This window comes from Plasmodium coatneyi, chromosome 9 (genome assembly GCF_001680005.1).
Source record: "Plasmodium coatneyi strain Hackeri chromosome 9, complete sequence".
NCBI classification, from domain to species: domain Eukaryota; phylum Apicomplexa; class Aconoidasida; order Haemosporida; family Plasmodiidae; genus Plasmodium; species Plasmodium coatneyi.
The window spans coordinates 1299370-1318526 of NC_033564.1; the positions used below are offsets into that span (position 1 = coordinate 1299370).

General features: G+C 42.8%; 5 protein-coding genes across 5 annotated transcripts; 3 read left to right on the plus strand and 2 right to left on the minus strand.

Moving 5' to 3' along the window:
- Positions 1-617: 617 nt before the first annotated feature.
- Positions 618-4206, minus strand: PCOAH_00025950 (Uncharacterized protein; the record flags this gene model as incomplete). The annotated part of the gene is made up of 2 exons (XM_020059400.1): positions 618-704; positions 853-4206. 2 exons carry the CDS (start codon positions 4204-4206, stop codon positions 618-620), a joined length of 3441 nt encoding a protein of 1146 aa, XP_019915004.1.
- Positions 4207-5553: 1347 nt separating this feature from the next.
- PCOAH_00025960 (40S ribosomal protein S18) lies at positions 5554-6646 on the minus strand (the record flags this gene model as incomplete). Its single annotated transcript, XM_020059401.1, has 2 exons — positions 5554-5832; positions 6068-6646. 2 exons carry the CDS (start codon positions 6269-6271, stop codon positions 5566-5568), a joined length of 471 nt encoding a protein of 156 aa, XP_019915144.1.
- A 2255-nt stretch (positions 6647-8901) lies between these two features.
- On the plus strand, positions 8902-11464 carry PCOAH_00025970 (DnaJ domain containing protein; the record flags this gene model as incomplete). The annotated part of the gene is made up of 5 exons (XM_020059402.1): positions 8902-10537; positions 10669-10716; positions 10859-10905; positions 11060-11173; positions 11408-11464. The coding sequence occupies 5 exons, from the start codon at positions 8902-8904 to the stop codon at positions 11462-11464; spliced, it is 1902 nt and encodes a 633-aa protein (XP_019914835.1).
- An 846-nt stretch (positions 11465-12310) lies between these two features.
- On the plus strand, positions 12311-13497 carry PCOAH_00025980 (Uncharacterized protein; the record flags this gene model as incomplete). The annotated part of the gene is made up of 3 exons (XM_020059403.1): positions 12311-12397; positions 12645-13232; positions 13354-13497. 3 exons carry the CDS (start codon positions 12311-12313, stop codon positions 13495-13497), a joined length of 819 nt encoding a protein of 272 aa, XP_019914822.1.
- Positions 13498-14934: 1437 nt separating this feature from the next.
- Positions 14935-18685, plus strand: PCOAH_00025990 (Uncharacterized protein; the record flags this gene model as incomplete). The annotated part of the gene is made up of 2 exons (XM_020059404.1): positions 14935-15211; positions 15279-18685. 2 exons carry the CDS (start codon positions 14935-14937, stop codon positions 18683-18685), a joined length of 3684 nt encoding a protein of 1227 aa, XP_019914952.1.
- Positions 18686-19157: the final 472 nt, after the last annotated feature.

Sequence of the window (19157 nt, forward strand, 5' to 3'; positions counted from 1 at the left end):
AAGGGGAGGCGCTTTTTATAATCTGACCCAGTCACACCCAATTTATGACACCTCATAGTACCAGCGCTAGCCGCGCCCTACGTGCTTAGAGCAACACGCAAGGCTACTTCCATTTCTTCGTAAGTGGCACCTACAGAAGGATACTTCCCCCCCCGCAGCGACTACATAACAAAAGGTGTCTGTTTCTACCACGTTCCTTTTCGTGAAGATCGCTTAACGGGAAAAATAATTTTACACCTTTTGGAAACTGTTTAATGTTGTTGCGTACTTGGCTGCAGGTAACCCAAAGGGGGAGGCAGGGGGTGGTTGGTCTCTCCACAAAAAAAGGGACATCGCCACTCCGCTTGTGCAACAAAATGAAAAAAAAAAAAAAACAAACACGCACACAAGTAGTGGAACAAATATGAGCAGTGAGAGATCCCCCTGCAAAAAAATACACAACGGCGGTGCACTGCATCGCTGCTCCTGCGCAGATCACAAAAATGGGACAAATGAAAGAGGCCCGCTTACCACGCAGAGGGGTGAACAACCAATGTGGGGTGCAAACAAATTGAAAAACATACGAAACAGAATTGTACAGCGTGCCTATGTATTCTCCAAACGAGCGCGAACCGACGTCAATCCAACATGATGACGTCGCTTTCCTTCTCCCTGAGTTCGTCGATGCCCGTGATTTTCTCGAGTACGCTGCTGTCCCGGATGATCTGCGTGTGGGTAACAAAGTGGGAAACAATGTGGGCAGAAAAATGGACATCAGAATGGGTAACAAAATGGACAACAAAATGCGTAGCAGGCTACTCAAATGAACCACAACAAAATCGCTGCAAATGCAACGCCGCTCCTCTTTCCTACATTTTCGACAAATTCCTCCGGGCCCGCCTGGTAACGCAAAATGACCTTCTCTGAGCAGCACATGCATCGATCGAAGGCACTGCAGTACATTTTCCTCATCGTGAATTCGGCCAAATTGAGGGACACAATGTGAGGTGTGGCTCCCAAGCAGGAAACGAGGGAATTTGAATCAATCCTGTTCTTCCCCGTTACACTCTCCCCCTTGGAAGGCTCCCCTCCAGCCATGTGCATCTTGCTGGTGTAGACATACTGATCTTTACTCGTGTGCGGTGCAAAGAAATGTAGCGGGTGTTGTGTTAGGGTCATTAGCAGCTCAACAGATAGCCCACCACTGATGCTGCTTAGTCCTCCCCTAGCCACAGTGCACTTTTCGTCGAACGGTTGGCCAAATAAGGAGTTCTGAGGAGAGTGCAAATCGTTACAATAGAAGCAGCCACCCTTGAAATATAAGTAGGGGTGTCTAATTATGTGTAGTGATTCGAATCCTAACGCTACGGTAATTCCCAGGGGGGGCATTTTGGCTAGCTTGCCCACATTTGTGAGGATATTATTGTAAAAAGTTTGCCTCTCATATGTATTTTCTTCCGTGAGGTTTTCCTCCTTGGATAAGTGCATATACATATCGCTATGGTAATCGCCCTGCATAGGGTTAGTAGAGTCCTCCGTGGGGGGGGTTGTTACCCTTTGCTGCCCTATATATTTATGCCCATTTTGCAACTCCCTCATGCAGTTATAGTGCTTCTCTGCAATTAGCAAACTGGGGAAGTACCTTGATTCCTTCGAATCCGTTGCCAAAAAAACGACATCATGGTTGGATATCAAATTATCTAAATCTGTGATGGCCTCCCTCGTTTTATTTATGCGCCCGCTAGAGAGGTAGATCGAGTGGCCAGGCATAGGAATGTCAATCACCCTCGCTTGGATGTTCAGATCCGGAGCAATTTTTAATAAACTCCTTTTTGCAGCCACTACCTTGTGGACTGGCATTTTAGACTCATCTTCTATGTCATCTATCGTGTATAGGGATTGCCTCCCTACGTTCGAATGTTTTACCACAGAATTGTCAACAAGGGTTAAGTGTTTTATTCCCCAGGTTACACATGTCCTTGCAACATTACACCCTACTGTTCCCATGCCTAGAATTAGTACCTTCAATGAGGTTATTTTTTCCTCCTTTAAATCTTTCAGGAGATTCCATTTGATTAATTTTACATGCTGTTCGAGGGCTATTCTGTGCACCACGTCTCGGTTTACAAAGTTGCGAAGGCTAACTTTATGGATGGTGCTGTCTCCGTTTGGTCCTGCGTGCCGCTTCCACCCGGGTGCACATCGGATAGGGACCTCACCCACACCGGTGACCGTTTCGACTGTATTCGCTTCTCCTGTAGTGAGGTCTCCCCTGCCTGGCACCTTTATCTTAAAAATTGACGAATTTAGGAGGTACTTCACCAGTTGCTTGTTCCGCACGGGGAGGTGTTTTTCCCTGTTGTTAGGTTCCCCCCTGTGGGGAAATGTTTTCCCTCCCATGTGAGATTCTTCCCTTTTTTCAATCCGATTATGTTCTGTCCCCGCCTGCATGGCACCATAATCTCGAGTAACCATTTTAGAAACCACAGTACAATGATCATTCTTCACAGGGGGCATGTGCGCATTACACACCCCAGGGATGATGCCAGTCGGATTTCTGAAGGAGGGGTATTTCCACAACAAATGGGTGGAAAGTGGCTCACACACGAATTCCCCGGACAGTAGAGAGAAATCCCTAAAAACAAGCAACTCGATCTCAAAATCGTACAACTCATATTTCAAGGAGAGACAATACAACAAATTTCTAAAGTCCCAACCTAGGGTTGTGAAGTGGTAGTTTGGATCCACGAGGCAGATGTACAGGTGGAAAAAATCTTCCATAACATATTTTAATTTTTTCTCCTTCATATTTTGTAGCTGTTCTTTCAGTTCGCCTAGGCAGCTTAAGGGCAGGGCGGTGAGTCCAGCATAATTGCGCAGTACACCATACGGGCTATTACATTTCACCTTTGGATCATCCAATTGGCACTTACAATGGAATGGGCCGATGCTTGATAACTGCTCCACTGAGTTATCTGAACAAGCGCACATGCAGCTGTTACTTCCTTCATGGTGCTTCTCGCGAATGCCGGACAGATAATCGCACACACTTTTGAATGAGTCCAACGAAGCAAACGCCATTTCTTCCTTCCTCCTCTCCCCACCTTCATTGCAGACTCCTAAACGGTGCAGACTACCCTGGTACATTTTCATATACAGGTCAGCATTGTGTAGGGATAATTCCTCCGTATCAAACTTTAACAAAAGAAATGCCCCAGATTCTATGAACAGTTTATTCCCCTCAAAAAAGGTGTCTATTTGATGAGACAAGTAGAGCAAATCTCCCACGTTGATGTGGCTCTTTCTCGAATCTAGGTACATCACCTCAGGGTCGATAAAAAAATACAACCGTTCACTCCGTTCTACCATCCTAAAATGGACAGGCGGATTTACTACCGGATTGGCCAAGCTATAATAGCACAGAAAATCCTTAAGATCAAAAAAGGTTAAAATTAAATAGGTGTTTATTTTTTCAAAGTAGTTTAGCTCATTTTGTTTATATAGCCAAAAGGAATCCTCGTAGATGCTGTCTTGTTCTGATCCATCGTTGGGGCCACTGTCCACGCGGCTAGCTTTTTGCAAGTACCCCCTCAAATTGCTCATTGCGTGATTAATGTGTGTGCACTTTTTCGTGGCTAGAAATTCCTCCAACGTGTTGAAGTTTAATAAAATGCCCCGATATTTCTTTGAAAACGTGTTCCTTCTCTTCGCCTTGGCATCCTTCCCCTGTGTGTTCTTTATACCTGTGCTTGTGTGCATCGTACAGAACAACTTTTCTGCTTCATCGCTTGGACCACTCGGAACAGTCAGCCCTGAAGTAACCTTTTCCTCTTCTACCATTCCATCATGGTTCATACTGCACGCTGCACTTTGACCGATTTTCCCCTCCCCATGCGGAAAAGAATTCTTATCAATTTCCACCACGCTGCAACTCACGTAGGGATGCTCAAACAGAACCGGTTCCGAAGAATTTGGCCGACAGGGATGATTCACCGTCACCTTCATTCTATGCACGTTCCTACTCGAAAGCAAATCGATGTACTCACATCGATGCTTGTATATTTCCATTTTCTGTTCATACAATTTTGTGAAAAAAGAAATGTCCATTTTGAACTCATTGTGGCAGTGCTTCAGAATGTCCACCCTTTCGGTTGGTTCCCTTTTTGGCTGTTCTTTTTGTGTTTTCTTCTCCCCTGATGGGGGTTTCCCTAACGTTGGGTCCACCATCGCCTCTGATCTGTGGTGCGAACTGCTCTGCCTTTGCCTTATTCTGCCCAAAGGGAGGTGAAAAGTTAAACAGATTATTTTTTTTTTTTCCTTTTTTTGTTATCCACCCTATGTAGTAAGGAGCGACAAAATGGGGTGAACAACTTTGTGATACACTGTTTGTGTCCCTGTTAGGGAGAAATGTTGCACCAACGGGGATGCTCTCCTCATGCTTAAGATTAGCACATTTTAAAACAATTTGTTGCTACCCTTTTCACGCAAAAGGGAGTGTTGCTTATGACATGCCAGAGGTGGTGACTACACATGGCTGAAATGGTGCAGAAGAAATTGGCTCCCCAAAATAAGGCTAAATTGTTGGGGGTAGTCCAAATGATAGAAGCCTTGGAACAGAATATATTAAAATGCACGCCTTCGCAATTTTGCCTCACCTGCTTAACGCGCATGTAAATGAACATGCCACACACATGTGCACATTTTTGGGAGGTTGTCCTTAATTTCAAAGTGACCCTTTTTCTCATCACTACGCATGTTGGCCCGTGATACTGCACATTAACCAAAGCGCAACCATGCATTAGCAGAACGACGTAGTTTGTTACGCAAAAAAGAAAAAAAAAAAAAATAGCAAATTTAACCTTATCCTGCCTTATTGTCCTCCATTTAAGAAATAATTTTTAAATGGCACATTTAAGTTGGAAAGGTATCACCTAAATATGCTCCTTTCAATTTTTTCGTAAATTTGTACCAAGATAATGGGGGGAGGGCACAGCTTTACAACCCCTACAACGTCCACCTATATGTGTATGCGAAATTTAGGACCGCCCCACCAAGAGGTATTTGCGATAGCGCATAATTCAATTAGCCAGGGAAAATTCTTCCTGTGTACAAAGCTCCCCATGAACGATGTAGTTTCGATTAATTTTTATGACCGTACCTTTGGAACACGTGGAAATGGCGGCACGATGGCCATCCTTACCATACACATGGCTTGTGTTAGCATTGGTAGCGGTGCTGGAGAGTAGGAGTACACCCAATAAAGGTAGCGGCGGAGGAGGAAGTACAACAATATGGTATGCTCAACAGGCATTAAAAGAATTCCTCCACCTCGCTTACACCAACTTAATCGTAAAAGTCGACTCAAGGATATTTTAAATACGCCTGTTACGGGGCTTCGATCTCTGCTTAATTAGTTCAGCCATATAAATATGCACAACAACACAAACAGTTGTTCTGGTCTTTTTTTTTTTTTTTTTTACCAAAATTATAAGAACCGTTCATGCAAAATGTTTAAAAAAAAAAAACATGCACACACACATGTCAGGTAAAAAAAAAAAAATGCAAAATGGCTAGCTGATAATTCATTTACGCTCCCTTCTTTTTGGAAACACCAACAGTTCTTCCTCTTCGTCCAGTGGTCTTGGTATGTTGACCACGAACTCTCAGTCCCCAGTGGTGACGTAGACCTCTGTGCAGTCTGATTTTTTTCATTCTTTCCAAGTCCTCACGTAGGTAAGAGTCCAGTTGGTTAGCAATGACGTGCAGATTTTTTCCTTCCTTTACATCCTTCCTTCGGTTTAAGAACCAGTCGGGGATTTTGAATTGAGATGGGGCATTCATGATGTGCACAATCTGTTGAGCGGGGCAGAAAAATGGGGAAAAACATCACCATATGGTTGGAGGTATGCATATGCGCGTCGCAGGGGAAGCGCATAACAAAAGAGTGCAACACGGATGATGGAAATAAAGATTCGCTAGCATGCTACGTAGCAGGCATATGCGATAAGTATATATCCACGCGGTCGAACGTCAACAGGGCGGATTGCTGCAGATTTCGCTAGGCATATTATGATCCTCTTTCACTTACGTTATTTATCTCCTCCGTGGTGAGTTCTCCTGCTCTCTTGGTCGAGTCCACATTGGCCTGCTTGCAAATCACAGTGGCCATTCTCTTCCCAATTCCCTTTATGGCCGTCAAGGCAATGGTAACCTTTTCCTTTCCATCAACGTTGGTATTCAAGATTCTCAGTATGTGCTGAAAATCGTTTTGGTCCATCACTTGTAGTGACATTTTTGGCGAACTACTATTTTTCTACTGGAGTTTATAAAGCAGATGGTACTGCGCAGGGGAGAAGAGAAGTTAATTAGCAAGTGATCAATGAGGAAGTATATGTTCCGTTGGTATTCACTGGCTGGCTGTTTATTTCTTTTTTGTTTGTTTTTTTTTTTTTTTATATGCCACAAAATTGTTTGTAAAAAATTAATTCTGGCTTTTTTTTCTCCAAGCTTTGCAATAAAAAATATTCGTTTCCTGCGCAAGTGGCGGTTATATATTCTTCCTGTGCGTGGGAATTTTTTTCTGCATTGTTCCTGACGCGTATTTAAAATTTTTTTTTTTTCCTTCAATTTTGCGCTGTTTTGTGGGTTTCACCTTTTCGCGTTTTCCTTATGTTATTTTAATTTTTTGGGAAAAGATGCAAATTTTTCGTTGTCACCTAAAGTTGCACGTATGTCACGATGAGCATAAAAAGCGTGTCGTCCGTCGCGCTAAGCCTGCATTAACCCAATGGGGGAAAGGAATATTTTTGCTGCTTGAACTTATGGGTTAGCTACGCTTTTAAGGAAGTCACCCATTTGGTTAACATATGCCAGTTCGTTGTGGAAATGTATTACAGAGCGCTATATGTCGTGGTAAGGGGAAGGGAGCAACGCCGGGGTGCACTAGGGGGATGATTTATCATGGGTGGATCCCCACTTAACCCTCCTTCCCACGCTCAAAGGGGAATAAAAAAAATGTATAATAAATAAAAACGTGGCGCATAAAAGTGGAAAAAAATGTAAGCAAACAAAACGGCATATGAAACAGGTTTCCGCCCCTTTTTTAAGCACCTAAAGTAGGGAAGGTATTCCGCATGGCCCAGTCAAATTTATTTTTTATTCGTGATCACCGCGTCATTAACTTCCCGCCTACTGCGAGAGAAAAATTTTTATATGACACAAAAAAGAAGGGGATGCCATTCTAATGATCTTTCCTGTTTTACGAAATTGTTTTAAAGCTGCCAGCCGTTTTTATTTTCCCCAAAGGGGGAAGAAGTTACGTAAGCTTAATTGGAAAACTCCGGAAAAATGCACCCCCTTGTGGGTACGTACATACAGTTATATAATTATATAAATGCATGTTTTCTTTTCCATGTGTGACTTAATTTTGGGTGTTCTTTGTGCACTACTGGAAAGCACAACCGTAACGTAGTAAGCGGCACGACGGTGTTTATGCATACTGAAGTTAGAAGAAGAGCACTGGGGTGATGAACCAGTCGGTCTGGCGCATTGCCCTACGAAGCCCTAGTGCTAGGCGGAATATGGTAAAAATCCGTTTCACCATTCCTGCAAATCATAAAAAGACGACACGTTCGTGGGAAAGGAAAGCCGAATGAATTTACCACATACCATCGCGCGCGAAACATGTTAACGTGTTTGCGTATGCCACCCCTCGTTCTGTCTTCCCGGTTCGCTAAACCTCGTCAGCCAAATGGTTGTTAACTGCGTCATCTCTCTGGGATAATAGAAGATGCAAACTTTTTAAGCTTCACAAAAATTTGGCCAACTTCTAAAAAATGATAAAAAAAAAAAAAAAAAAATTCCCCCTTTTGGGCCCCCCTTTTGCATGCGCAGCAATTGTGTAGAAATAAATGTATACATTTGCGGTGCTTCCGTCTGGTCAATTTTTCGGAATGGAAAGACGAATAAGAAAAAATAACTTACAACTTCTTCCCTGTTGTGTAAAATGCCAACCAGGCTAGGGAGGCGCCTTCCCGGAAGAAGTTATGCATACACTACGCATGCACATATGCATGTCAAATGGGACTCAACAACGTGGACGCACAATTCATTTTCGCATGCACGTCATAGTAAATGCGAAGCGTTCGATTCGAAGTGCAGCTCTCCTCATGGGGATGCACACCTCCAACATCCGTTCCCAAGGCGAGCTGCCTAACGCGATGTTGGCCCACACATTTAAAAAAAGTAAAATTCAAAAGGTGCTCCGTGTTGTTCTAACCCATTTGGAAATAAAATAAAATTTGAACGGATATTACGTAGCGCTAACTCGCTTAAAAAAAAAACAATTACATTTTTTTGTTAATCCACACAACTGGTAACCTTTAACAAATCTGCAAGCAAGTAGAAAAAAATGCAAAATCGCAAAAAATGTAAAAGAGAAAAAACGGGCACATTATGCATGAAATTTAACCCTTTTGTACATAATTTTCACATTCTTAACAAACCGTGATGGAGCTACAACTCCGTCTATTCACGTGCTTTTCCGCAACCACTTTTTGAAAGTAAGCCCAAGCGGCGAGTTGCTTCTTTTTTTTTTCCCCCCCCGCGCACGCTGTTCATTCCCCATGTTTCCATAATGACAAGTACGCATCGTTGTACATTCCTTTAGAATTTTTTTTTTAAAAAATATAAAAAAGTGAACAAATGAAAGAAGATTAATTGTAAAGGAATTTTTTTTTTTTTCTCCTAATTAATAAAAACAGAATTATAAAAAAATAAAAATAAAATAATGACCGAGCAGCCTGGTTGTACCTAGCCCCCCAAATGATAAACACCCAAACACAAAAGGGGCATAAACACTTAAAAAGGAAATAATTGAAGAGAAACACGACGAATGTTAAAGCAGAGTTCGAAACAGGGAAGATGAAAGGGGGTATTAACGGTGAAGGGGGCGAGGGGGACGCTGATGATTTTGTGAGAGAGGAAAAGATGGGACATGAGAGGGACGATCATCAAAGTCGGGAAAAAAGTGTAACCCAAAATGGACTAAGTAGTTTGACCCCCAGTGGGGTGCAACGCCAAAAGCAGCATGCTCCCCCAATATGGGTGGGAATAAATAACCACGTGAGGATTAGCCAACCGAGTAGCCCCAGCAAAGAGAACGCAAGTGCGAAGAAGAATTTCCCACTGAAGAGCAACATCCCCAACCCCATCAGAAAACACACCATACTAAGGAGCACAAGCCCTATAAGGGAATGCATCTCTACGAAAGGCACCATGCCTAAACATTCAGTGGGAGAAACAAGACCGACAAGCGAAATGGAACCAACCATTAAATCTCCCCTAATACACACTATCCAAGCGAATGAAAAGAAAAAGAACAAAATGAAGAACATCACGTCGATACAGATTCCAGCACACAGAAACATAAGCACCTCTGTTAAAACGATTCCCCAACAAGTCTTGAAAAGTTACATTTATATGACGAATAGTGAAAGGAACAATTTTTACATGAACACGGAAAGTACAGATAAAAAAGGACAGACACAAAAGTTCCCTCTTCATCTTTTAAAAGAGCGAATACTGAACTTTAGCAAAAGACCCAGGGATATCATTTCAAAGCTATCGAGCAACTGCAATAGTGGCAAAAATTTGGAGAAAAATAAAAAAAAAATAAAAGTTGATAAGGCAGAAGAAAATGATGATGTTATCCTTTTGGAGGGAGATCAAAATTCACCTTGCCGTTCAGGTGAAAATGGGCCAAAAAGTAGCAACACGGGAAAGAACAATTTGGTGGAGGGACACAATAAGGGGAAGAAGACAGGTGCAAGTAGTACCTTCAATTTTTTGAAAATCCCCCTTGCAGTGAAACGGAAAGATGGTAAAATTACCATCAGAAGGAACAGCATAGCAATTGCCGGTGCGGGCATAAAAAATAAACAAAGTAGCGCAAATCGCACGAGTGGACAAAAAAGTGACAGTGTAAAAAACTCGTCGTTTAAAAAGATTTTTAGTGAGGAGGAGGCACACAAGATAAGGCTAAATTACGACAATAATTTTAGCGGCATGGAGAAGAGGGAAGAAGAAAAGGTAAAGAACTTCTACTGTAAGTTTTACAAATGTACACATGCTACGCAAAAGGGAAGTGAGATCAACCCAGGTTCATCAAGCGACGCCGCAAATCTACAAACTTCCTGCTTACGAACGCTCGATGCGCCGTCCAAATACTGCAAATCGTGCAGGAAATTTTTAAAGCTGCTCATATCTCACGGGAACAAGTACAAAGGAACGCTAATAGGCATAAACTTTATCCGCCCAGACGTGCAAAATATTCTGTACGCGTACAAGTGTCATAAACAACATGAATTTAACTTGTCCCTCTTTCACATTATGCACAATTTGTGGTGCCCGCATGATTATTGCCTGTTCGAGTGTAAGGGCAAGAATGAGAAAAACTACGCAACTGAGTTTTTTCGCCTCAAAGAGTTGGACACCATGAAAAAGCAGAAGGACCTGTTTTTCCAGGCCAAACTGTTTTTCCGCATCCATCCGGAGAATGGTAATAATTGCGTCCGTATATGTGTGCAAAAAAAAAAAAAAAAATAATAAAATATACATATGCATGGGTATATACATTTTAGCTAGCTGACTAGCCATTTCCCCCCAATGACTTTTTTTTTCCCCATGCAGCCTTGCCAGACAGCAGCGAAAACGCCGGCGCAGAATGCACCGATGATGGTAGTGACGATTTTAAACATACCTAAGAGACAACTTGTGTGTATGTGTGTATACATTAGATTCATCCCCACAAGCGCATGTGCAGATCGGTATGCTTACCCAACTGAACAACGCATGCATATCGCTTTTTTTCACTCTTCAGTTGAGAGGATTATAAGGAACGCCAAGGACCCATGGGAAGTTCTCCAGGTATGTCAAGCGGCAGTTTGCATGTGTGAAAAAAGTATGTACATATGGGTGAGTACCACGATGTAAGTGCTTATTTTTTTTCACAATTGGACCAGTAAACCTGTGTGGTCATTATTTCCCCTCCCCCTTTTTTTTTTTCTATGCCCTTGCGCAGATCAAGAAATTTTCCAAAATGGAGTTGTGTGACAAGGAGTTGAAAAGTAAAGCACGAAAAAATTACCGTGCCCTGGCTCTGAAGATTCACCCTGATAAGAACAAAAGTAAAAATGTAAGTGGAGCTGAGACAAGCATGGGCCTACTTGTATGTTATACGCTTGTGTGTACATGCGTAGAAAATGTGCTCCCTTTTAGGGAACAACGCATCCCCCCCAAGGGAAGAAGTTTCGTCGGCAATGCGTTTGCATGTGGAATTATTCCTCCTGGTGCACCATCGTCGATGCCTGAAGGCAGTTGCATAAATGACGCTCCTCCCCATTTGACAATTACGCTTCCCTTTTTGCAGGCCACGTTAGCTATGAACATTTTAACCAACTCGATGAAGGCAATAACATCCCCGTAGCAGCATTTTTGAGTTTGACACACAGAAATAGTTACAAATAGAACAGTTGTCTGTTTTTTTTTTTTTTTGGGGGGGAAACCCCCTTTTAATATGGAACAATATGAAGTTGTTTAAATCCTTCCCTTTATTTGTGTATTTTTAAAAATGTGTAGATATGCAAAAAAAAAAAAATTGTTTCTTTTAATCATTTGTTTTGTGTAGCTCGTATCATGCGTTGAAATTGCTCAGATCGTAGACGCAGCAGCGGATGCGGCTTTTTCCTGCAGCTTTTTTATGTAACCTGGATTGAATGCCTTTCGTTTTACGTAGTCATTAGAATCCTTTCTTTTAATGCGGTTAATCGCTTAATGAATTTTTTTTTTAAGTACAATATATACTCTCCACTTGTTTATAAAATGGCGTTTTTTTTTTTTTTTCTGCTTATATTTGGGAAAGGAGGCCAATTTTTTAGTCCGCATGGTGCACATTTGTTATACACCTGCGGGTGTGCCCTTTTTCTTCCGATTGAGTTTGCCGCCCAGGTTATGTTTTTTAAATTGACAATTTGAAGAATACGTAAATTATTTTTTTTCTCTCTCCACGCCCTTTTCGTTCCCTTTTATTGTTTCTTTGTTTATTTTTTGTGAATGCTTTTTTTTGCATTTTATTTTTTTTTTAAAACCCCATTCTCCGTTAAGAGTAACTACATTTTTTAAGGAAACTTTTTTTTTAGTTTAAACGATATCTTATGTGACATTTTTAATGCATCCTTTGCCCCTTTATTCGGGACACTCCCTCCATCGTATAGCAATAGGTTTGGTATTGCCAAAATAGAAGGACCACTACGTCCGTTCCGCCATCTCCGAAATGATTAACAATTTTAAATCCCCCCCATCGAATGACCCGATTAAGAAGCTGCAGAATTTGCTGAACAATTGCCTCTACTCCGTCGTCGTTAGTTTGAGTGAATATGCAACAGAGTGTCCCCAAGTGGTCGATCGGTTGCCACTCAGTGGATAGCTGAACGGCTGGACATGGACTGAAATGTGCACACCAAGTTGCATGCACAGCGGCTAAGAGGCGTATTCACAAGTTCGCCTGAACGGTGGAGGCAAAATTGCGTCTACACTGATCAGGCATTTTTGCGTGCAGCACTTTATACGAACACATTTCACCCTCCGCCTTTTCGTTCAATCTGAAGGACGTGCTGAGCAACTTATCCTACCAAGGGGAGCCCAAGGAGCTGGAAGTTGTTCCGGAGGAGGAGAGCGAATATGCCTACTTTGTGAATTTGCTCAAGGAGAGGGCCGCCGAGATTGAGCGGGAGAGTGAGGAAGCGGTGGAACAAGTACAGGCGTTGGTAAAGGAAGAAGTGAAGGAGGAAGTGAAAGAAGATGCAAAGAGAGAGTTCAAGGAAGATGCACACGATGAAGTGAAGGAAGCGAAAGACGGGGCGGACCACCCCACTAGGGAGGACGACCCAGAGAAGGATGGCCAAACGGACCAATCGGAAGACACGTCAAGTGAAGCAACGAGCGATGGATCATACGAAGGGTCAAGCAGTTCATCGAGTGGACCATCCAACGATGACAAGATGAACAAAAAAGAAACGGACGACGAGCAGATGCAACGCTCCATGGAGGAAGGACCCCCAAAAAAGTATTTTGTCAAACCCTATTTTGAAACCCCCTTGCAGGAAGAAATCCTAGACCGAGTAGAACGAATGAACTTGATTTTAAAAATGATAGACTCCTGCATAGAGGAGCTGCCCGATTCGTCGATGAATGAAGTGAGTGCAAGTGTGTCCCGTTAACATAATAGCGGCAGGGTATTCTGCGCTTCCACCCCTGGTGCAGCCACACGGAAGTAATACACAATATATGTGCACCGCTTAAACAACCCCCTTACAGGAAGAAAAGTGCCAGGAAATGAAGGCGTTGCAAAAACGGAAAGACGATTCCAAGGAGGAGTTAAAAAGACTCTACAGCGAATACGACGCCATCTACAGTTACGTCACGGATAACCTGCGGGACATCATTATTAACACGGAGTGACTGCCAGAAGGGAAGGTTCTGAAGTCGCCCTGCGAAGTCTCTCTCACATTGGTTTGGCAGCTGTTTAAAAAAAAAAAAAAATGATCCTCTTTCCTCCTTCAGGGTTCTTCACATATTGTATATGATGTTTTTGCCATGTGAGGAAATTTTTTGAAAAAAAAAAAAAAACATGTTCCCTGCCTGGCCTTATTTTAAATTTATCTAAAGGGAGTAACAAAAAGGGGGTCGTTAAAAGGGGAAAAAATGTTTATTGTTTTTTTTTTTTTTTTTTTTTTCTTATTCCCAAGTGGGCTTCGCTCCTTTTGTGGTGTTGTTTCCTCGCCCGTTTCATTTTATCTCCCCCAAGAAAGCCCGTGCAAAGAGAATAAAATGCATACCCATACCACATTTTGCCGCAGCTTTTTACGCGCCATCCCAATTAAATGGTAGGACTATATGTCCCTTTGGTCAGTGCGCATGCTGTTGCTGTTGTTGCTGCTGTTGCTGCTGTTGCCCCGCGTCGAATTCCCGCGCTGCTAAATTAAGCGACCCATTATCGTATCGCTACATACAAACTAGCTCTTTTGAAAAAACTGCACGGGGCGTATAATATACGTAGCCCCACCCCCTGCAGCCAACTTTTTTTTTGTAAAATAAACAAAGGGAAGATTTTTCCTTTTTTCTGCAACAAGGACCATGCTTGGCACAAGGTGAAGATTTCTCCAGCGGGAATTTTTTCTTTTTTTTTTTTTCCAACTCTGCATATGCTACCCACCTTGGGAAAAAGAAAAAAAAAAGAACGGATGAATCGTTCCATTTTTAAGGTTATACTTTTAGAGCTACTTTGAATTCCCTTTTTATGTCATCTTCACGCCAACTGTGTTTACAATTTTTTTCGTGCCCACGCGAACGCTTTAAAAAGGCGACGTGGTCGAAGTTGGCTACATACATCCCCCGCAGTGCAAGAAGGGGAACTCTGCACGTTTGGTTGTTAACTCAACTTGGGGGGAACAGTTCGTTCGTGGAGACGGGACATCCATTTTGTTTACCAGTCCGGGAATCTGGGCAACAGGAGCGCGGTTACGTGCCAATTGGGATTTATGCATATGGCAATTGTTGTCACGTAGAGACGGCAACTGCTAAGCAAAACAATCCGTGCAAGCGCTACCCCAAAAGGTGAACCTTCTGGATATCCCATTTAGTTACTTCACTAGTCGACTCTACATCGTAGCATGGTAAAATTTGATGGGGAAAAAAATTGAAGCGCATTAGTGGGAGATAACTGCCAGGAAGAGCTGCATTTTTTGCAGTTGCGGAGGGGTAACATTGGGGAAGGATAACCCTGAGGGGAATAGCCTTTTTGGGAATATACCCCCCAGGTGAAGGAACCACTTTGGGGAAAATTCCTCCCGCGTGGCTTCACCTTTTTGCGCCGCTAACCCGCTAACCCTCCACCAAATGGGAAGACCCAGAGCGTACATGAACCGGGAGTTCCGGCCGGATTCCTTCCGAGGAGAAACCAAGGAGCACGAAAAGGCGAGGATAGGAGAGTTAAACGAATTGGAAGAAGAGCTAGCCAAAAACGAGTACACAAGCAAGCTGCACAAAGAGTTGCTTCTACAGAACGCCAGCTTTAACAAAGACGCGAAGTTACTAAAACTACACTTGGCGGGAAATCTAATCAAAAACAAGCCAATATTGAGCAGAAAAAATGTTGCCTATTTAACTAGCGAAAGTGGAATCCTCCTAATTGATTTAAAAAAAAAAAAAAAAAAAAAAAATAGTCACCTCCTTCTTTATAGATAACATATTTTATTTTCTAGACAAAAAAACAAAACAAGAATATTTAGTTTTGAAAAGTTTTAATAATTATATTTACCTGTATCAAATCAGTGAGAGAAAATTCCATTTTGTGAAAAAATTTTTCATAAAAAATTTATTCTATATAAATAGCTTTGGTAAAAATGGCGAACTGTGTTTCGCTACTTGGGAGTTTGATCCACGGAAGAAAAAAATGTTCATGAATTTTTACCTGCTCAAATTTGTGTTCAACTATGAATCTCCTCTTTGTTACTTAAATGGGGAGGAAGCTGAGCAGGACGAGGCAAAACCTTCAGTGGGAAAGACTCAGGTGGGCGAATCATCACCACCCACGCACGTGACCTACACATTTTCCTCCGACTCGGAGGACTCTTTTGACAAGAATTTATTTCCGTACGAGTTGATGGTGAGCAGTTCGGATGGGGAGGCATACGAGCAGCAACAGCGGGAAAATTTGCATCCACCACCGGTTGGCCATTTGTACGGCGCACACATGCAGAATGGCAACAACTATTATGGAAGTCAAACTGACGGATATTTACCCCGTGATGATGAAACAACCTGGAAGAGGCGGAAGACAGAAATGAAGCCACAGAGAAAGAACCCCATTGAAAGCACCGAACGTATGCACGTTACTGCAAAGGTGAAAATAATGCCACTGGTAAAGATAAAGTACGTGTACTTCTCGATGATCGAGATGAACCCAAGTCTTACCAAGCTAGTGCTAGCGAACAACAACCTAGTCATCGTATACGATACAGTGAAGAAGAGATACAACCTTCTCTACTTTAGGAACTTCATTTCTGCTGTAAAAATAAGTGACGAGAATTTTCTCTGCATTGGATTTGTCAATGGATTTATAGACATTTTCTTGTTTGATCAAGTGAGGCAGGAAGATGCGGATAGTGCACAAGACGTGCTGAGGCGAAATGCCTTTGTGGGTGAAGCCTTCGGGGGGGAACAAAACTCCTCACGGCAGACCAACTTTATGTTTTTGTTGAAGGCGATCGAGGACGCCTACCCCTACATCCCCGGGTATGAGGTGGCCTACTACAGGAACAGTGGTGAGGTGCGTGGCCACGATGAGGAAGAACGGGATATCCAAAACAGTGCAAACATCCCCTATATTAACTTCCACCTGAGGAAGGACAAAATTGTAGACATGCAAAAGGCGCACGTCGTAAAGTACAAATGGCACAGCCACTCAGTCTATAACATAACAATCGACGGAAGGAAAGTAATCTCCTGTGGAGAGGAAGCCGTTGTTATAATTTACGACATAGACAGTGGGGGTTGTGAATTCATCCCTCATCTGGGATCCCCCTGTTACTACATCTACGTAAATAAGGAAAAGAATCTAATTATATGCAATTCACTTAACAATACTATTCACTTTATTAATTACAATCATCGACTGTTCTTCTATTCATATGTGGGTCTGCATATGCCCCTCTCGTTGAGGCACCTCTTTTTGAATTACTCCACTGTGCACGAGAGTATAAAAAATAGCGTTAGGATTTTTGAAGGACAGATATGCAGCTGGTATGATTACTCCATGGGGGGACACGCGTCTTTTGGTGCACACCAGGGGGAGGAAGACCTGAACGGGGGGGTGCTTAACGGAGATGGCTCAACGAACCCCATGACAAACTGCGTAGAAGACCAAAGTGACAGCGAGGGGACGAGTAGCTACTGCTCTGGGGGTAGTGACGCCGGGGAGGACCTCCTAGGAATCCCAGACGAAGGGATAGAAGTCAGTTCCAGTGGAGAAGACGAACAGGGTGCACCACATTGCAACACAAGGGGAATGGAAAAACGGAAAAAAAAAACCATCATAAGTTTCAAGCAAATCCAGGAAGACATCGAAAGGAGCATTTACAACCATACGAATGTGCAAAACAATCTATACAAAAAATATCAAATGCTATTTTACTGTGACTCCAACAGGGGGTTGGTGTTCTCCTTCTTAACATCCTTCTCTAGTATTCAACTTTACAATGTTGAAAAGGATAGGCACATAAAGTTTGTGTGTCCCTTACCAGTGACATACAAAAGTAGGTCCAGCGTTGAAGCCGTGAACGACTTGGAACTGCTTTTCTTCTCTTTCACTCAGAGTAGGCATTTACTAATGACCATAGAAAGGAGGAACTACCAACTGGAGGAGGCCTGTGGAAACAACGCCAACGCATTGATGCAGTCCTTTTTCACCTTTAAAATATGGAGGATTGTGAGCGACAAATTGGACTACGAGCCAGTTTATGAGCAATCCATCAGGGGTGACAAAGTGGGAGAAACACATGAACAGGGAAGCAGTGAACAACAATCCCCAGGAAATAATTCCAGAGAAAGCCCTGAAGAGGACCAACTAGAAAAGTACAGAATGATTATTAGTCATCCTTTTTTGAGCATTTTCCTCGTCCTGGAATGCGAAGGAGATATGACTGTTTGGTGCTTGGAAAAGAGCGAACGTATTTTCGACGCCAGCGTATACACAGACTATGAGGTGGATGTGTACCAGACGCAGGGCAGCAACAACTACTACAGGGAAGCGCGCAGGTTGAACCACTTGGCTAGTGTGTACGGTGGGGATAACGTTGATGGGAACGAGAAAATGGGTCAGCAGCGTTACCCCAAAGGGGATTACCAGAATGAGGACGCCAACGAAGAGGAAGAAGACGACCAAGGGGAAGCCAATCAAACCGTCACTGTAATTAAACGGGTAAATCATAAGAACCACCCCATCCTAGGAGGAGACATAACTAGCGACGGGAAAATCCTCTGCATCTGCCACGACAGGTTAATAACAATATGGGATACAACTACACTGAAAGTGCTGGCAATAATAAGTCACGCCATTTACACGGGCCTCAATGAGTACCTATTTAGGCTGTACAAAGGAGTAGAAATAATCCAGACGGACACGGATAAAGGAGAGGCAAAGGGACACGTACCCCACATGTGCTTCTTCGCATTCGACACCATTTTTATATACTCCTTACATGAGTTCCACTTGGTTTATCAGAAAAAAATAAAAAGCGCAATAATAGAATACGTAAAGTTTGACAAACACAATTGTAATTTCTTAGCCATTGGAGTTACAAAGAGACTTAAAGGAGGGAGCAGCCAAAGGGCAAGTGGCAGACCCAATGGCATTGTGCAGAAGAACTACCTGTACGAATTCACTTCCAATGTATTGAAAAAGAGGAAGTTATTCTACTCATCCAGGGATAGGCCAATCGTGGCTCTGGACTTTGCTCCCCTGAATGAGAGGAAGAATATCGCCCTCACTACCTTCCAGCCGTGCACACTGTTGGTTGCCCTCAATTCCAAATTCCAGGTGTGCACCTTTTACTTTAACAACTACGCCGAGTTTATGCAGCTATCGTGAGTGCGGTAACGCTGGGCGTGCTCGCTGCGTAGAGTACGTTTCGTTGGGAACTCTTCATAGAAAACTCTTCATTGGGAAGTCTTCATTTTGAGTGCTACACATTTTTCCATTTGCACACCAACCAACATTTGCTAACTATACCCTCAACAAAATTAAGTAAACTTACGTGGGAGACCTTCCTCGAATGGATGCTCCCGAAAATGGCCCAATAGGGAGCAGAAAAAACAAAGGTTTTTTTTTTTTTTGTACCATGTGGCCCTCCACAAAAGGTGACTCCATCCCCCTATTTTTTTTTTTTTTCCTTCACGTGATAAATCAACAGAATGCTCATTAACGCAATCCAGGATGGTAATTTAAGTCAATCAATTTGGCAACGTTTATAAGGGGAAAGCGGCGTGGTGGCCCATTAAAAGCCAACCTGGAAGCCGCACGCAAAACGAAAAAAATATATACATGTGCCAGGGGAACGCCC